We start from the raw sequence: 19,370 nt of genomic DNA on the forward strand, positions 1-19,370 counted from the left end.
TCAGTTGTAGAAAGCTTGTGACATCTTTTGTGGAGAAAATCTTATGGTCTTCCATTATAAATTGTAGTACTGGTCCCATTTAAAGAAATTTTTAATTCCTTCCCTGTAATTACCACATATTTTAAAATCAGCCAGAGTCAGGAATTCAGGTTAAGGGAAAATCCTTTATTCTTTGTGGAGGTGAAGGGGATGGCGATAGGAATGTGTGCAGCCACAACATGAACCCGGCCAGCAGTCTCTCTGCCTCTCTCTCTCCACCCACCCAAATCATCTCTACGTCATTTCCTATATAACACATCAAAACTTGCACAAAGAGTGGGCGGGGCCATTCTTTCTCCAAGCATATATTAATAGAATATTGTCCAATTGCTAGTTAGCCTCATGTGCTTGGGACCTCAGTGGATCAACTCGAGCTTCAGCCCATTACACTTCCCAATTCCAGAGTTACTGTTACTCCTGAATAGGATGAATCTAATCTCTAGTTGATCTTTAGGTAATAAATGGAAATATTATTTAAACACAAAGAATAGACTGAAGAGGGACCATTTCTTATCTGGAAATGATCACATTCTTTCTCTTTTGTCTTTAAATCAATAAAATGTGTTTTTTTTTTTAAACTCACTAATCCAATTGGTTTGAAAGTTATAAATAATAATTAATAATACTATTAATAATAGATTAATAACAATGATCTTACCTCTAGATATTTCTCTACCTATAAGTTATGTGGCAATAGATTGGGACAAAATGAATAAAATTGTGTTAAAATATAATTAAATTTTTAAAAAAATGTATATGCACGTATATATGTTCATTCATTTCAGTTATGCCTGATTTTTCATAGCCTCATTTGTGTCTTTTTTTGGTAGATATACTGGAGTGAAAGATTTGACCTTTTTTCTTTAAATCATTTTACAGATGAGAAATTGAGGCAAAGCGGATTAAATGACTTGCCCAAGATCTTAGTGCTAGTAAGTGTTTTAAGACTAGACTTGAACTCAGGAACTTTATAGGATATCATTCTACTTGATGTTACATCAGTTTATATCATGTGATATATTTTATCACATTGTATTGAATTAAATTCTACCACATATAAATATGGTATATAATTTGTAAAATGTCCAGAGAAGAAAACTACAATAAGTCTATTGGCATTGTGTCAATTAAGGGGAAGAATCAAAGTGGTTATAATAACAACTTATCATTATTGTCTCCTTATTTTCTATCAAGAGTATATTATAATTATGTTTACTCTGTATATGTATGTGAATACATGTATGTATATATGCATTCATATGCTCCTTTTGGTGATTTAACTCCATTGTTTTGTATATTTTGTAATTAGTTTAATGGAATTTATGTTAGCATAACTTATTTTAAAATTTTAAATTATTTATAACAAGTTTAATATTATACATCAATGCACCAAATTAAATACACTTTAGAATAATTTATAATAAATAAAATACCTTTGTATGCATATTAGAGTTTCCATCTTTATTAAAATAAAATAACGTTTGGGGGAAACAAGCTTTTTGAAAAAAAGTATTAGGCCATTAAAAACATCTTTAAAAGACCTGATTTATTATCTTTTTCCATATTTATCATTATTGACTAACTTTTCTTTTATCCTCAAGTAAAAGATTTCCTCAATTTATTATGAAGTAAATGTATTAATGTATTGTCCATATTTGATAATATTTTCCTTATTTTGTATCTCTAGCTACTCACCCCTCAACCAAGAAATACAGAACTCATCACTGGTCTTTTGAAATTATAATTGTTTGACTGCCTTTCAGAGTTGTTTATCCTCACATTAATGTAGCTCTCTTATACCTTCTTTTCTTGCTTTTAATTACTTTTCTCTGCATTAATTCATTCAAACATTTCTAATTTTTTGAGTCTGTCACTCTATTCCTTATGGTACAACAAATTCCATTGCATCCATATACTAAAATTTATTCAGTCTTAATTAGGCAATTAAATAGGCAATTCTTTACCATCAAAAAGTACTGTTAGAGATATTCTTGTACACAGAGGTAATTTCCCTCTGTCTTTAATTTATGAACTTGGCATCTAATACTCAAGAGTAGTAGCAGTGGTCATGATCATAGTAATGGCAATCATAATAGTAGTAGTCATGATTGTGGTAGTAGTATTACTGGGTCAGAATCTATATACAGTTTAACAATTAGGGACTGTACCTTTCAATTGTATTCTATAATATTGGAACCAATTCTCAGCTCTACCAAAAGGGCATTTACTCAGTGAAAGTCATCATATAATCCCTCAAACATTTTTCTTTTTTCTTCTTTTATCCTCTCTGCCAATCTAATGGGTCATTTTGCTCCCTAATTCTCTTATTAATAGTAACTTGAAGCACTGTTTCATGTGGTTATTGAGGGTTTGCAATTATTTATTTAACAACTTCCTTTTCAAATCCTTTGATCAGTTCTGTATTTTAGAGTGGCATTTTTTCTTTTTTATTATTAAAACTTTTTATTTTCAAAACATATGCAGAAATAAATTTCAACATTCAACACTGCAAAACCTTGCATTCCAATTTTTTTCCCTTTTTTCCCTCCACCCTCTCCCCTAGAAGGCAAATAATTCAATATATGTTAAACATATGTAATTCTTCTATACCTATTTCCACAAATATCATGCTGCACAAGAAAAATCATATCAAAAAGGAAAAAAAAATAATGAGAAAGAAAACAAAATGCAAGCATAAAAAGTGAAAATATTATGTTGTGGTCCATATTCAGTTCCCACAGTCCTCTTTGTGGGTGTAGATGGCTCTCTTCATCACAAGACCATTGAAAGTGGCCTGAATCATCTCTGTTGAAAAGAGCTACATCCATCAGAATTGATCGTGCTTAATTTTGCTGTTGCCATGTATTATGATCTCCTGCTTTTTTTCATTTCACTTTGCATCAGTTCATGTAAGTCTCTCCTGGTCTCTTTGAAATCATCCTGCTGATTGCTTCTTATAGAACAATAATAGTCCATAACATTCACATACCATTACTTAGTCAGCCAATCTCCAATTGATGGGCATCCACTCAGTTTCCAGTTTCTTGCCACTATAAAAAGGGCTGCCACAAACATGGGATCCCTTTCCCTTCTTTATGATCTCTTTGGCATACAGGCCCCATAGAGATATTACCAGATCAAAGAGTATGAAAAATTTGATAGCTCTTTGGACATAGTTCCAAATTACTCTCTAGGATGGTTGAATCAGTTCACAACTCCATCAACAATGTATTTTTGTCCCAGTTTCCCCACATGACTTCCAATATTTGTTGTTATCTTTTCCTGTCATCTTATCCAATCTGAGAGGTGTGTAATAATACATCAGAGTTGTCTTAATTTGCATTTCTCTGATCAACAGTGATTTAGAGCACCTTTTCATATGACTAGAAGTGGTTTTAATTTTTTCATCTGAAAATTTTCTATTCATATCTTTTGATCATTTATCAATTGGAGAATGACTTGAATTCTTATAAATTTGAATCAATTCTCTAGACATTTTAGAAATGAGACCTTTGAATGTAAACATTTTTCTCAGTTTATTGCTTTCCTTCTAATCTTGTCTGCATTGGTTTTGTTTGTTTGAAAACTTTTAAACTTAATACAATCAAAATTATGCATTTTGCATTCAATAATGTACTCTAGTTCTTTGAAAATGACATTTTTTTCTTATAAGTTATATCAATTTCTTACATATCTTTGGTATTAGAATTTTATTAGGAAAATATGTCACAAAGATTTTTTCCACCTTGTTTAATTCCAATTTTAATTACATTTAATTTGCTTCTAAGTAATCCATCATTTGTTGCTATTGTTACCATTCTGTCATGTCCAACTCTTTGTGACTCCATGGACCAATTTTTCACAGGGTTTTCTTGAGAAAGAGACTGGAGTGGTTGACATTTCCTTCTCTAATTTTATGCAAGTTGTGTTTGAGTGATTTTCCTAGTGTCACAGCACTAATAAAATATAAAGTTATATTTGAACTCAAGGTTTTCTTTCTCCAAAGTCACTGCTCTACCACTGAACCATGTAGCTACCCAAACTATCATATCATCTTCAAATAAGGACAAATTTATTTCTTTTATTCTGTGAATGATATAGGGTTATATTTATCTTGTCTTTTTTCTAGAGTTCAAAGGCTTGTTTCATTTCTTTCTGTGAAATCAGGATGTTTAGTTTCTCTATTTGTTATTCTATTAATGTGGTCATTGAGCCTAAAACTTTTACCCAAAATCAGTGTTCATCTTCTTAATATCAATGTCCTTTAATTGATTTATGGCTCTGTTTCATGAAATACTTCAGTATCTGAAAGATTCAAGTTGATGATCACTCAGATGAAGTGGCATATGGGAACAGGTTGCAAAAGCTTATAAACAACAAATTAGGAAGAAGTATTAAGAAGCATAATGAATAACTAAATAGTGCAGTGAATAAGAGCACTGAGCTTGGAATCAGGAAACCTTGTCTTCCTAAGGTCAAATCTAGCATCAGACGCTTAGTAGTGACTCTAGGTAAGTGACTTAAGTCTGTTTGCCTCAGTTTCCTCATCTGTAAAATGAAATGAAGAAGGAAATGGCAAATTACTTCAATATCTTTGCCAAGGAAAACCACAGTGAGATCATTAAATGACTCAACAATATTATGAAAGATAACATCAATGAAATGTATTATAAAAAAAATATGGACTTATAATGTGTCAAGGGAAGGATAACTATTGCACTACCCATGTATTCCACAGGCATCCTTACAATATCAAAAGAAAGTGTCTCAGCATTTGAAATAGTCACCTTTTTTAGGGAATTTATGAGAGTCACATTAGGTAGATAAACATGAATGGGTGGGGTTGTAATCTACATCAACTGAAGAAAAAAATGTCAACATCTATGAGATGATAGAGCTCTATTGGAGTAAACTACTTCAAATTTATTATATTTCTTATATATTTTAGATCAAAATTAGATGTGATATAGTGGCAAGTTTAATAGTTGCTAAATATTTATATTAGTCATCTTAGTTAAAATTTAGTAAAAATTAGTTATTTTAGTAAAAAAATTAGCTAAATATATTGATTATTTTAGTTAAAAATAAAAAGTTTAAAATTTTATTTTAGTTAAAAATTTAAAAGAATTAGTTAAAATTCAGTTTAAAAAATTTAGTTAAAAAGGAAAATGGAACATCAATGACTAGAATACATGCTATTTTTTTCCATACCAAGACAAAGGCCATACATAGTCATAAGCCCAAATATCATTTTTCATCTTGTAGAAGCAAACAGAATTGCAAGTATAGGATTTAGGTAAAAATTATCAGCTTCTGTCAAAATTCTTTTGCCAGTACAAATTGTAAAAAATGATAAATTCTAATTGTTTAGAGAAGACTAAAGATGTAATAGGTATTAACTTTATTATTTTTTATACTTTGAGCTGTTATAAAGAAATATTATCTATAATGTCTGTTATCATTTTTTACAATTTGTACTGGCAAAAGAATTTCAAGAGACTGATAAATTCATCACAATCTCCTAATGGCTATACTATAATATCTTGGTAGCTTGGCTCCGTTTAATCCTTATTTGCCTCAGTTTTCTCATCTGTAAAATTAGCTGGAGAAAAATGGCAAATCACTCCAGAAGGTTTGCCAAGAGAACTCCAAATTGGGTCATGAAGAGATGGACATGACTGAAACAACTTGCCAACAGCAAAGCTTTAATATAGCAATAGTTTTCACATTCATTTTGGGAGATATCTTTTAAATGCAAAACACTCATGAGTTTCACCTCAGATTTCCCTATTATTAATAGCTTCAAATCCTGCAGAATTTTTTTGTTATCCAAAGCACAAAGCTGTTTGATGTGCCATTTAGGAAAAAAAAAGTTATGTAAAATTCTCAAAGAGAATCTTGACAGGAAACTCCAAAAAAATAACTTTTAGTTTTCTGTGTCTTTCATTGGGACAGTTAGCCCCATCCAGAAAGGGTTCAGAATTGAGAATGGCAAGTTAGAATCCAGAAACAATTTTTCCCATTGAATTTAGGTATTCAAGAAAAAAAAAAAAAAGATGCTTTCTTTAGACTTTGAAATCCTGGGCAGAAGATGTGGTTTGACAGGGGGGAGAAAAGGCATCTTAAATACGTTAAGTCTTCCTCTTATGTGTCTGAGATGATGAAAGCATAAAGTTTCTGCAAGTAGAACAGCATTTATCTTTTATAAGTGTATACTTTAGTCTCTTGGAATTGCACTGGATTCACGGCAGTATTCTAAAAAGTCCTACGCTTTCAAGGTCCCTTGTGGTTTAGTGAATAGAACCAGAACTTGAGCTTAGAAAGACCTACTTTCAGACTGGCAATAATTCTAGCTAGATAAACTAGGGCTTGATGTGTCTGGACTTTTGTTCCTTATCCACAAAATGAAGCAGTTGGGTGACATGGCTACTAAAACTTACACCTCTATACCTGTGATACTATAATCCTAGGGGGGCAAAATTGAATACAAAGTGGGCACACCTGTATTTGAGATTCAGCAATATTTGAGATTTGTTATTAATATGTGCACACACATACACACACACATATATGCATGCATATATTGGTATATATTATTTTCAATAATATTGATATTCTAGCAGGGATAATCATAGGTGCAAGGATTATAAAGATAAGAAATATAAATAATATATTTGCTAGGAATATAAAGATAAAAATACAATAAAAAGTTTAAAAAAGATAAAAATAAAAATTCATTATTCCACACATACTTAAGTGCACGAGACCATGAATGTAAAACTGGAACAAATATTAGAGCTTATTTAGTTGAATTCTCCAGTGTTTTACAGATTAGAAAACTGACACTAGGGGAAAAAAAAGAGTAACTTGGTAGGGCACATAGGTAGTAAGTAAAAGAATTCAAATTTAAAATCTGTTCTTTGGATCCCATATTTTTTCAGCTGCAAAAATATGTCTTCTCCCCTGATAGAAATGAAATGATATGAATAATTGTAAGATGTATGATGTGTTTTATGGAGCATTTATTAAGCACCTACTATATGTAAGGCATTATGCTAAATAGTAGGGATGTAAAATCATAAATGAAACAGTCCTTGGATTAAAAGCTTTCATTCTATGTGAAATTATAAAATAAGTGTATATGTGTAATATATATATATATACATATACATATATATAGTCAAATGAATATGTGTGTATATATACACATATACACTTGACAATACATGTATCTGTAAATATGTAAGGAAATATATATATAAGTATATAGAATAAGTATTCTATATACACATGGATACACTTATTACATATGCATATGTTATATGTATACGTACACATGGATATACTTTTTACATATACTTATAAGTTACACATATAAGCATATCCATGTGCACACACATGTATATTGTACATATATACCTATATAATGTGTGTATATGTGTGTATGTATGTAAAATAAGTCATATATGCTCAGATATACGGAAAACACATATATACTTGCATGAGCTGTAATAAGTATATATGTGTATGTGTACAAGATAATTTTATAGATACACATATGTCTAAAAGTTTTATAAATATTTTATCTTTGTAGTGGATGGATGGATACAGTAACAACAAAGACAAACTAATTCATTGGTTTCCCAAAAAGCCATCTGAGTTAATGTCTCTATTTTTCTTATGATCATTTCACTGACGAGGAAATAAATTTGGAGAAGTTACTTTAGCAAGATTACCACTCCATGGCACAGCAGGAAATTATCTTCACACCTCCTGACCCTTAGGTGAGGGATTTTTCTTCTATCCAGTAAGGCTGCCCCCCCCCCCATCTTCTATCACTATATGGTTAAATTTTTCAATGTCATTCCTGAAAAAGTATAGCATGTACTAGTAGGATGATTTTGAATGAGAACATATTTAGTGCCTGTTATCACAATGTGTTAAAATAAATTTTATCATTGAAAAAATTAACATTCTTGATTTATAGCGTTTGTATAATCTAAACATATTCTATTGCTATAACTTTTTATTCCTATGAATTAATTAGCTAATTAAAATGTTCTGTGTCTTATTTTCATATTAATATTAAAGTAATACAATACTACCGCTACTAATCAATACATCATAATAACACAGAACGCTAGGTTTTAAGCTGATTCTGTTTATTTCCCTAATTTTTTATGCTTTTTCATGTCTGTAAGTTCATGAATTTTAAGCTTATATATTAGTGATTGAGTGGGAATACACACACACAAATTATGTATATGCACCTATATGGCTACTTATGAGTTTGCAAAAATATTTTACTTAGATTTGAAATATTAAGGAAACTATCAAGTGCAAGAGTTTGAATTTTAAATTCATACTGCACTCTAGTGGGGAATGGGTTCAATGCAAGCATTTTTTCCTCTAGTATGTGTTATATGTTATACAAGTCTTTGGGGCAAGTTGTGATTTTCTCATTTTTCAAGTAAGAAATGATGTGTTCTTGCGCTTGCTTCTTAGAAGTCATTAAAATGAAATTTATTTCATTTTAATAATTCAATAAAGCTCAATCTTTTTCTAATATTATGAGAATGAGTAAATTTCTATATTCCATTTTCATTAATTATATTCCACGTAAATAGTACTTTAATACTTTGTATCTGTGTTCTCATTGACATGGATGTTTATGCTTTCCAAGTAGGTCATTCATGCCTTTCAAGCCTGTGCTCTTCTTTGTGTTATCATAAGCTTACATAAGAGTTCAATATAATACATCCAGAATCTTCCCCTTCATCTCTGGAAATTTCATGGATTTTAGTGGAGCATGTAGGCTGTCCAGCAATTATCCCTTTCTCTTAGTATTTTGCCATTTTATTGTTTTCTTTGCCCATGAATCATATTGAAAACTTTTTACATTGTTCCTGAGCAGCTATTTGTGGCTGATTTATTACTGCCTGTTTTGCCCAAGAGATGTCTTTCCAAGGACATCCTTTGGGCAATCCACAGCTTCAAGTTTCCATAGACTGTGGATTCCTATGCCCTAATCCATACAAAAATAACGTATATTTGATTAAACAAAATGGATTTTCAGTGATAAATATGGGACCATTGAGAACACTATAAAATTTCTCCAAAAGGCAATGTCAGTCAATGACATGTTTCAAAAGTTTGAGAGACAGTTACTGTGTAATTTATCACTTTATTAAAATTGCTAGCATTTTAATAAAATACATCAGTGGAATTCTTGAATACCAAAGACCCTCATGGCAGTGGGCTCACTTTTATATGCCCTTGGAAAAATAGGAATTGTAGTGGGTAGTCATCAACTCTGATTGGTTAATCATTAATGAGTGAATGAATATTACAATATGAAATGGGTTCACTGTAATGAAGGGCTAAGAGAGTGACATCATGTCACTCTATATCCAGACCACCCTCAACTTTAGATAATCTAATTTAAAAACTTATTCCTATTCAAACCTGAATAAAAGAAGATGGATTTCCTCTCATTACAATTTCTTCTAAGGTTGGATGGAGTATGACCAGGATGGAGGATATTTAATCCAAACTCATTATCAGTATTGTCTTTCTAGAGACTGAACTTTTAAACAAGGACTCTAGAAAAAGGGGAACTCCATATCCCCCCAAATCATTGGTTATTAATCATTATTTTTCTGAGTTACTCACTATTTCAGTACTTATCAGGTGCTAGGAACCATGCTATACTCAGAGCATATAAAGAAAAACATAAACACGATCCTTTCTCCTACCTTATTGGGAAGACAGCATTCAATTATATACACAAGGAAGGTTATCTCAGAAGGAAAACTCTAGCAGTAAGAGGAAGAAGGTTAGGATGGAAAGATCTCATGAGAAAAAAAAAACAACAAAAAAAAACTTGAGATTTGAATTGAATCTTCAAAAAATATAGGGAAGTCAGAAAGAAGGAGAATGGAAAGACAACATTCTAAGCAAGGAGAAAGACATCCAGTGAAAAGCCCATGGGATATGATAGTAAAAAATAGCAGGAAGATCAGTGTCATTGAGTTCTTGTGTTCTTACAAGGTAATCAAGTATATAAACATTTGTAAAAGAAAATGGAGATAAGTTGTAACAGGGTTTTATATTTGATCTTGGAGGTAATAGGGATGCACTGGAATTGATGAGTATGATAGTGACATGATTAGATCTGTTCTTTATCATTTTGAAATATTTTGGAAAGATAGAGTGAAGTGCAGATAGATTAGAGGCAAGAAATGTATTGTAATATACATAATATCAAGATTTTAAGATCCCAAGAAATGCATAAACATTAAAAAGTAGTCATTGATTTCAAGGAATGTATATACTAATTAGGTAGATAACACGAGAGAAACACAATACAAGGAAGGAAACCTTAGAAGTAAAGCCTCAAGTAAATTGTCTCATTTCTCTCCTTATCCAAAAATTTTTTTGAATACCTTACATAGGATTATAGCTTTATAGCCAGAAGAGACTTCTTATTCTTTTGTTATACAGTACACACACATACACACATACCCGCGCACGCACACACACACGCGCGCACACACACACACACACACACACACACATGCTTATTTAGAATAAAATATATTTGTTAGAGATAGCATTTGGACTTTGGTCTTTCAATTAGAAAATCAGCATTCTTTTGACGTAGCATACTTATCTTTCCAAGTTCTATATGCTGATAGGATGGGGCAGATGAAGCTTTGTTCCAAAGCATAAAATATTGAGAAATCATGAAATCTTTTGACAATGGAGAAGCAACAGAGCCCGATCCAAAAAAACAAAAACACAGCTCCTAGATGAGGACCATTAATGAGATCATCTCCTTCTCTCCTCTACCCCACCATTCCATCTTCAGTCCCTTGTTGATGTTCTGTGTTGTTATTGCTTGGTTGGTTGTTTTTCCTACTGTTATTTGCAGAATTCACCACATACAGAACAATTCTAGGCACAATTCTGAACTACATATGTCTTCTGCAAACAGGAACATCTGGAGGACTTCATCATCAAAAGGGAATCCCCCTTTTATTTGCATTCTGCTTTGGCCATCCTCAGTGGTCAATAGCAGATGGATTTGATGAGAATAATTCTTTCTTTATTATGCCTTGTTCAATAATAATCATCAGGAAATCACAGAACAAAGTTCTACCACTGAATCTATTGAGGCATCTTATATATTTAAATTGTATTATTAAATTATTAGATTTTAATTGCATTAGATAAAATACCTAGGGAAATTAAATTTATAAAAAAAAAAGAAATTTCATGATTGATTGACTTTTCTTCACATATATATTTAGGAAAATACTCCTAAAATTTTTGATGTATATTATGTGACAACTTAAAAATAAAAACAAAAGAGAACAGAAGGGTGCTTACTTTGGGATCCCTAATTTGCACCTCCATAAAAAACAACTGGTATGATCTCAGTGCTTTTTTTAAATCTTTATACTCTTGAAAGCCATATATGCCCCCTCTTTCCACATCCTTGGAGCTATAATGGTCATATTCATATGTAAGGGCTCTGTTTTCTTTGATGTCAAAAAGTTTGTTTTCAACATCTTTACAGCTTTTTTCCCATCTTTTGTCTGTTTGTGATCTCCCTTCCAATTTCATCTTTAACTGCCCCAATGATGGCTATGCTTAGTTAAGTAGCTTGGTAAGATTTCTTTAAACTTCTCCATTTTATGAGGCAATTCTCCTTATAAATTCCCACTATTCTGTCCTCACAAGATTTTACCAAAAAGTCTGTATTCTAAATATGTATTGTCCTTTGTTGAAATTTTGCTTTTCTTTGCAAGTTAAAATTTATTGACTAAAGCATTTTCAGATTCTTTTGGCCTCTTTGTCATGGCAATTTATTTATATCAGTTGAATATTTATACAAATTTATAATAATCAGTATCCATAGCATTTCTTCTATTTAGCCCCCATTTTAGCCAGTAATAATTTGTTTGGAAAAAGCTTTTAATTGCATGCCAATCTATACATACCTTAGTTTTGAAAATATTTAGGAGATATAAGAATTTGTGTTAGTATTTGATTGTCATATATGTTTTATATGAATTGTCTATCACATATATGTATACCACACATGCTTATACTTATCTTTTACACATATATAAATGTCTTCATGTGTATATACATGAGTATATATATACATACATACACATATATACAGATATACATGCATATTCTTTCTATATATGTGCTATTTATGTATGTTTGTGTTTGCATATATATACTTTGCCACATCCTTATACTTTGGTCATGAAATAATCTGAAATAAAACAATGACAATTGAAACATGATTTGCATATACATGCATATACAACCTGATCTTACTTCAGAATATACTACAAATTAGAGGGACTAAGAAGGTTCCCATGTTGAAGGATGCTCTTGACCCAAGTCTTGAAGAATATTATGAATTTCAAGAAATTGAGGTGAGAAGGGGATACATTTCAGGAAGGGAAGAGAATCAGTACAGAATCACTGGGACATGAGATGAGGCATCACATGTGAAAGAAGAGCAGAAAAAAATGACCTAGAGGGTATGTGATAGAGGGAAAAAACATCAATTTCTTGATTCGAGCCTTAATTATTTTCTCTATTCTCCAGATTTTCCATGTGTACCAGATGGGGAAAGTGAGACTGAGCTAGTTCCTGATGATACTGAAGAAAAACAAGAAAGGGAGAAGAAACACACCAATTTCACTTTGTGCAATGTATGTAATATTCAGCTGAATTCAGCTGCACAAGCACAAATCCACTACAATGGCAAATCACATCAGAAGAGATTAAAACAACTCAGCAATGGAAATATTAAAACTGATAATGGTAAGCTTGCCCAAATACACATTTTCAGTTTTACATGATGCAGTAAATTACTTTTACATTGTGGTTAAGAGATTTCAAGAATCAACTATTGGTGAATGCTTTTGGTGGTTTGGTGATATTTTGTTTCGCTTTTTTTCTTTAACTGTGAAAATATAACTTTTGTCTTATTTACTAAAGCCTTAATAAATACTGTGTCATTAAGACTCATTAAAATAAGTCATATTCAGGTGGTATTTTTCTAATTAAAATTGTTTGATGATCAAGTAGGAAACTGATTAGAAAACAAAAACTATCCCATTTTGGTCTTGTACACATTTGGTCATTTTGCATTTATTATACTTCATCCAATAGATGTTTTATAGTCTGTTTTTTCTTTTAAGTAGCTCAAACTAAAAGTAGATTGGCAATCTTACCAAGTGTGTAACTAGGATGGGTCAATTAGAGCATTGTACCAGAATACCAGATTTATGGAGAATTGAATTTAGAGAGTGTGAACAGAACTTAAAGTCATTTTAGATGTTGAGAAATAGCTGCACTTATCACTGAGATGATCTTTAAATTGCTTCTCTTTAAAAGACTTGACCATATGGATGTCTACAATGAGCTACTCCCCACCTGGACTGTACTCCCTTCCCAATTGCCCTAAATAAGGATAGATTTGCTCTGGGTTAGATTTGTAGAAATCTCTATACATATAAAGAAACAATTGTGGCTCAGAGATCAGTGCAATGTTGCTACATAAATGTATTCTTTTTATTTATTTATTTTAATTGGATTTAGTATAAAATTACTTCATCTAAACTTGCACGTTTCCCTTACTTGATTCAGATAAAGCTTTTCTGAAATTGCAAGTTAAGAGTTCATGAAGTCATTTGTTTTCTAAATGTTTCAAATAAATACACCTTGGAAATGATTGGTATGGAAGTGAGATAATACCATTTTTCTTTACTATCCTGAAAGATTTTATCATGGAATTGCAATTAGGAAAGATTTCAAATGGCAATGACATTGGGCTTCCAAATTAAAGTTGAGAAATCCAGTTATTAATCTGGGTGTCATCTAAGTATTTGGTTTGGATAGGGCAATTATTGATTTGTTTTAATTGCTTTGGTTTTTATTCTGATTTATAATGTTATATGAACTCAACCATTACTTTTTTTTTTTTTTGGTTATTCTAGTATATAATGATCTGGGGAGGATAAAAAGTTCATTTTTTTCATACAACTAATTTTAATTTCATTTTAGGATTTTTTTAAGGTTGTATGTTTTTAGTTTTAAGTTGCCAGAGTGATGTATTTTTCTGTAATTATGTTTATAATGAATTGAATAGATATAAAATAACATTAATGAAATAAGTCTTAGTAAGTTTCACAGTTTACTGTATGTTGGGGTTATACAAGTGAGAGTATAAATAATGCAATTACTATGGCTAGAATTTTCATTTGAGAATGATATTTTGTAATTGGACATGAAGCCAAGATGAGGTCTGAAATACCAGTATATTAGCAGCCAGATAGAAGGACCATTGAATCGTGTATCTCATAGTTATTATTATGATAGCTGGGATCTCAAAAGCATGATTTTATCTATCATCATGTCATCTTAAAAATCTTAATGAAGTCCTTCAATTTGTATTTGTGTTCATCATCAGTATTTTTCATCCTAGGAGATGCTTTCTGCCTTTCAGCTTTTTTTTCTCTCTTTTTCAGATTTTTCTTTTGATAGAAAGTAGAAAGAAATTTCTCTTTCCCTTTAGTGAAAAAAGAATTATGTTTTAGTCTGTTAAAATGGCAAAAGTTTAGTAATAAAAGTTTTCTTAAAATTTATCCTTTGTTCTGTTTCTAGAGATCACGTCTGAGCATTATAGATGTGTATGATGAGTGGGATGACATACTCAGGACCCCTGCCTATGCTTTCTAAGAATATAAAAACTATAATAGAAACAGCACCACTTCCTATTACTGATTCATCAGGAATATCTTCAACAGTGAGACTTTGAACATATTGAATGATTGCAAAGTGTTTTTCTAATTACAGTAGCATATAGCCCAAGGCAGCCTTTACTAGACTTTAAAGTGGGACTAATATAATAAAGCAATGCAAATAAAATGTGATCTCTGCTCTTCTGAGCAATTTGCAAAATAAGCTTTTTTTCCCACTTTCATTTCATTTATTAAACAAAGCAAACTTTAGAAAGTCAAAATGAAAATATACCAGTAGGGCCAGTTAATTAGGAAATTATTCTTCCCTCAGGTAAATACATAATTCTTATTAATTCTAACTGGGATATAGGCTTGAATTTGCAGGGAGTCTTCACAGCTGAAGGATTATATTGTAATATATGCTAATGGCCAACCCCATTTAAGGTTTAATAGGGAGTATTTACCTAGATATGTCATGTGTGCTTTGTACGTGTAATTGGGACAAACAGTAGTATTTATTTGCTTAAGTTAGTTGCTCTTTTCCCTTGCCAATGATTTCCAGTTCAATCACGGAAGAATGTAGTTATTCATGTCTCTAGACTGAGCAATTTCTTTAAACACTTAGTCTTTACTATCATCAGAAATATAGCACAAATCAGGATTGTGTTCTGTGATGTTATTTTTCCACATTTTAGCATTAGTTACTTATGTCATTTTAATGCGTGGATTTTTCCTTTAAATCTCTCCTTTTCATGGCTAATTCCAACTCTTAAAAGTTAGTTCTAAAATGAAATATCCTCCTTCTAGGCAATATTCATGTATTATATATTTAATAATTTAATTTATTTTAATCTTTTATTGTTCTTTTACTTATATATTATGTAGCATGACATTTTATTTTTACTATTTTGTTAATTAATTCTAATAATGTTATCATAAAATATACATTCAAGTTTAAAACATGCATTAAATGCTTATAGCATCCAAGGCACTGTACTAAATATGGGTATTTCAAAGATTGTTCTGATGCAGATCCTATTCTTATGTTACTTAGTGTCAAATAGGAGTACACGATATGTCCAGAAATAGGCAATTGAATTTTATCAGGGCAAAGGAAAGGTCCAGAATGTTATTTTTTTTAAAAATTAAGAGGAATCTTTTTTTTTCCACCCAGAGATGAGTTACTAAGGACCTGAAATAATGATTATCCTATCAGAGCTGAGGTTTTTTTTTTTTTTTCTTTAATTGCTAATTGTAAGGTAAGTTTCTGAGATAATGACCAGGCTATATTTGGAAGTGAAGATGATGAAAAACAAAAGATATCCATAAAAATGTCAAATAAAATTTTAGAAGGGAGAGATCACTTATATTTTGGAAATTGTAATCTCCTAATAGTGTCTTTCCTAGATGCCGCAAGTTTCTGTGATTTCAGCATGTAAGTTATTCTTTTTGCTGATGCAGAAGAAATTTGGATTAGAGTAGAAGGATCCTAGTTTTCTTCAAGAAGTGGTTTCTTGAAGAGGAGAGATTAAGTTAACATGTTTCACATGTGATGGAAAGTTGCAAAGAGGCCAATTTAGGTTTAATATAGAGGGTGAGAGTGGGAGGTGGGAACTTTCTTAACAATTAGATCTATCCAAAAGTGGAGTTGACTTCCTCATAAAAAGTTCCTGCTCTGTGAAAATCTTCAAGTGAAAGTAGGGCCAGAACTTCAAATGGATTCCCTTCACATATTGATTGAATTAGGTGGCAGAATGAAATCTCTTCTAATTTTCCAATTCCATGGCTCTGTAAGGCCAGTATCTTTGCCAAGAAGACCTTAAATGCAGTCACAAAGATTCATACGTGATTGAAACAACTCACTAATAAAAACAAATTATTATTATTCCTGGCTTACAAACAAGGGAATTGAACATCAAAGTTTATGATTTCACATGATTAGCATGCATATATATATATTTAATTTAGAGATTTGCATGGAAGCTTGAAAAATGATTATATGATGATGAGGCTATTAAGTGGTACAATAGAGCAACAGAATCAGGAAGATATGAGTTAAAATAATATCTTAGACATTGCCTATCTGTATAACTCTAAGAAAGACATTTTACCTGACTCAGTTTCCTCATCTATAAAATGAAGGTAATAATAGCACTTGCCTCCCAGGACTGTTGACGGACAAAAATGAGATAAAGTGATTTGCCAAACTTATAGGACAATACAAGCACTAGTTGTTATTATTATACTTATTTTTATTGTTAAAATGTTTGAAAATCCGCTACACTGGTTCACTAGAAAATTGATTGCTATTTTGAATTATTTCCAGAATGATCACTAATCAATCATTTAATTGGTAACCATTTATTAAGCACCTACTATGTGCCAGATACTGTGACAGATGTTGGGAATAAAAAAAATGAAACTATTCCTGCAGCTAGGAGACTCATTATGGAGCCTATTAAATGTGGTTTACAAAATGAGGAAAGTAAGACCAGAGTTGGCATATTGGAACATGGATCAAGCATTTTACTAAGAGGTAACAATCTGAACTCAGAAGTAAATGAAAGCAAGGAATCAACACATTCAATGACATAAAACATCTCCATATTTCAAAAGTCCATCTTTATAAAAAATCAATATTATCTTCATGATGTTATATGATTGTAAATCATGGGATGCAATAACCTTAATAGGAGAAAATTAGGGTAAGGCAACCATAATATAGATAACATTCATATAGTGCCTGAAGGTTTCTGAAACACTTTACAACTCATATGCATATGTGTGTATATATGCTATGTTTATGTCTGTAAACTTTAATCTTCACAATAATGTTATAAAATAGGTGTCATTAATCCCATTCTATGGATGAAGAAACTTGGACTGAAGGATATTAGGTAATTTATCCCAAATTACACCACCAGTGACTTTCCATAACAGGACTTGCTACTATATCCAGCAAGCTAATAATCAGGCTAACATAAAGTTGCTGATGCATCCAACAAATAGACTATGTATAGGTGTCTCAGGTTAGCTTTTCAATTTACATTTTTTCCATTCATATTCTTGTTTGCCAGTAATCCTGGATCCATAAATAAGCCAAACACAGCAAACATGTCCCTCTTATTTATACTTGCATTCAAAAATCCTTATTTCTGTAAGTTCCTTATTCTATAAAAGTTCTTGTAATTATAAAAAGTTCTCCATGTCAACTACCTGACGTTCTTCAGTTTGTCATCTAACTCTTTATCTTTCAAAAATCCAGCAAACATAGTGCAACACTGGGGATGTTTGACTATTTTCTTTCTGTTTTTTTCTTCTATGTTTTTCTATTTTCTACTGGCTCTAAAAGACTAATTCATCTGTTTTTCCAACTTTACTGAATAAATCTCAAGAGGAAATAAAGTGAAAAATAGATCTAATTCAAGTTATCAACAGTGGGAAAATTTGGACCAGGATCTTGGTATTCTAACTTCGAAATCCAATTATTTATCCATGGAGTTCACAGTTCTGTGAAAGGAGGGCAAGCAAATACTTCTTAACACTATCTTTAATTCAGGAGTGACCTATTTTAAAACAATACATTAAGACAATGGCATAAAAAAGCTACCTTATCTTGTAGGTTCTCAATACATATTAATTTATGATAATAATACTGTCATATCTTTTTTAAAAATTATTTACACTACCAGTAAAGGGCCATGTCTTTCATAAATAAATTGTTCTGGTTCTTCAGGGTTTATTGCCATCATTATTGAATCCATAGCTTTTAAAATCTTTTGCCAAAAAAACATTATTCCAACTACTTGGAGTGATATGGGAAAAAAGCCACATTTGAGAATTTTTTTTTTTTTAACTCAGAGGATAATTCAAAATCCACAACATCCCCAGAAAGACCTTGCAAACATTTTTCAAGCAAATATGTAACTAGACTCTGGTTTTTACCACACATTAATCCCATGGTTAACAAATAACAGAGTTCAATGAATTTGGGGATTTTAGAGAAATATAAAAAGCTAGCACATTCAGAAGTACTTAATAAATGCTTTATTTATTTATTTATCCAGCCACTTGTGTGTCTGTCTGTCTGTCTATTTATCTATCACTTATTTACTTATTCATTATCTAAGGATATATAGTGAAAGGAAAAGAATTGGAATTTGAACCAAGGCTATAGGTTCTAAATTCTGCAAAGATGGAAGGAAGTTGCATTTTTCTTCTCTTAGATTTGGAACCAGAATCAGTCATTATATGTATATAAGATTAAGATTTTTACTCTTGTTCTTTTCATGTACACTGTTGTAGCCACTGGGGCCACTATTTTTTTTCTGTTTCTGTCTCCTTTACTTTGTATCACTTTATGTAAGTCTTTATTTGCTTCTTAGAATTCTTCATATTCAAATCCCATTCCATTACACTTGTTCACTCAATTTTTAAAATGGCATCCCTTAGTGAATGGACGTTTATTGTTTCCTGTTCGTTGCTACTAAAATGCTATTAAAATTTATTATATTTCAGAACTTTCTGCCTTTGACTTCATTATTACAAATAAAATGG

The 19,370-nt window shown here is 31.2% G+C and overlaps 1 protein-coding gene across 2 annotated transcripts in view; it reads left to right on the top strand.

Moving 5' to 3' along the window:
* Positions 1 to 19,370, top strand: part of ZNF385D (zinc finger protein 385D) — a 1,020,336-nt gene that overhangs the window by 227,712 nt on the left and 773,254 nt on the right. For both annotated transcript variants that reach the window (XM_052000991.1, XM_052000992.1), the window contains exon 2: positions 12,673 to 12,891. In XM_052000991.1, the coding sequence (XP_051856951.1) occupies positions 12,673 to 12,891 (219 nt within the window). The remainder of the gene's footprint in view (positions 1 to 12,672; positions 12,892 to 19,370) is intronic.

Source organism: Antechinus flavipes, chromosome 5 (assembly GCF_016432865.1).
Source record: "Antechinus flavipes isolate AdamAnt ecotype Samford, QLD, Australia chromosome 5, AdamAnt_v2, whole genome shotgun sequence".
Classification (NCBI taxonomy): Eukaryota; Metazoa; Chordata; class Mammalia; order Dasyuromorphia; family Dasyuridae; genus Antechinus; species Antechinus flavipes.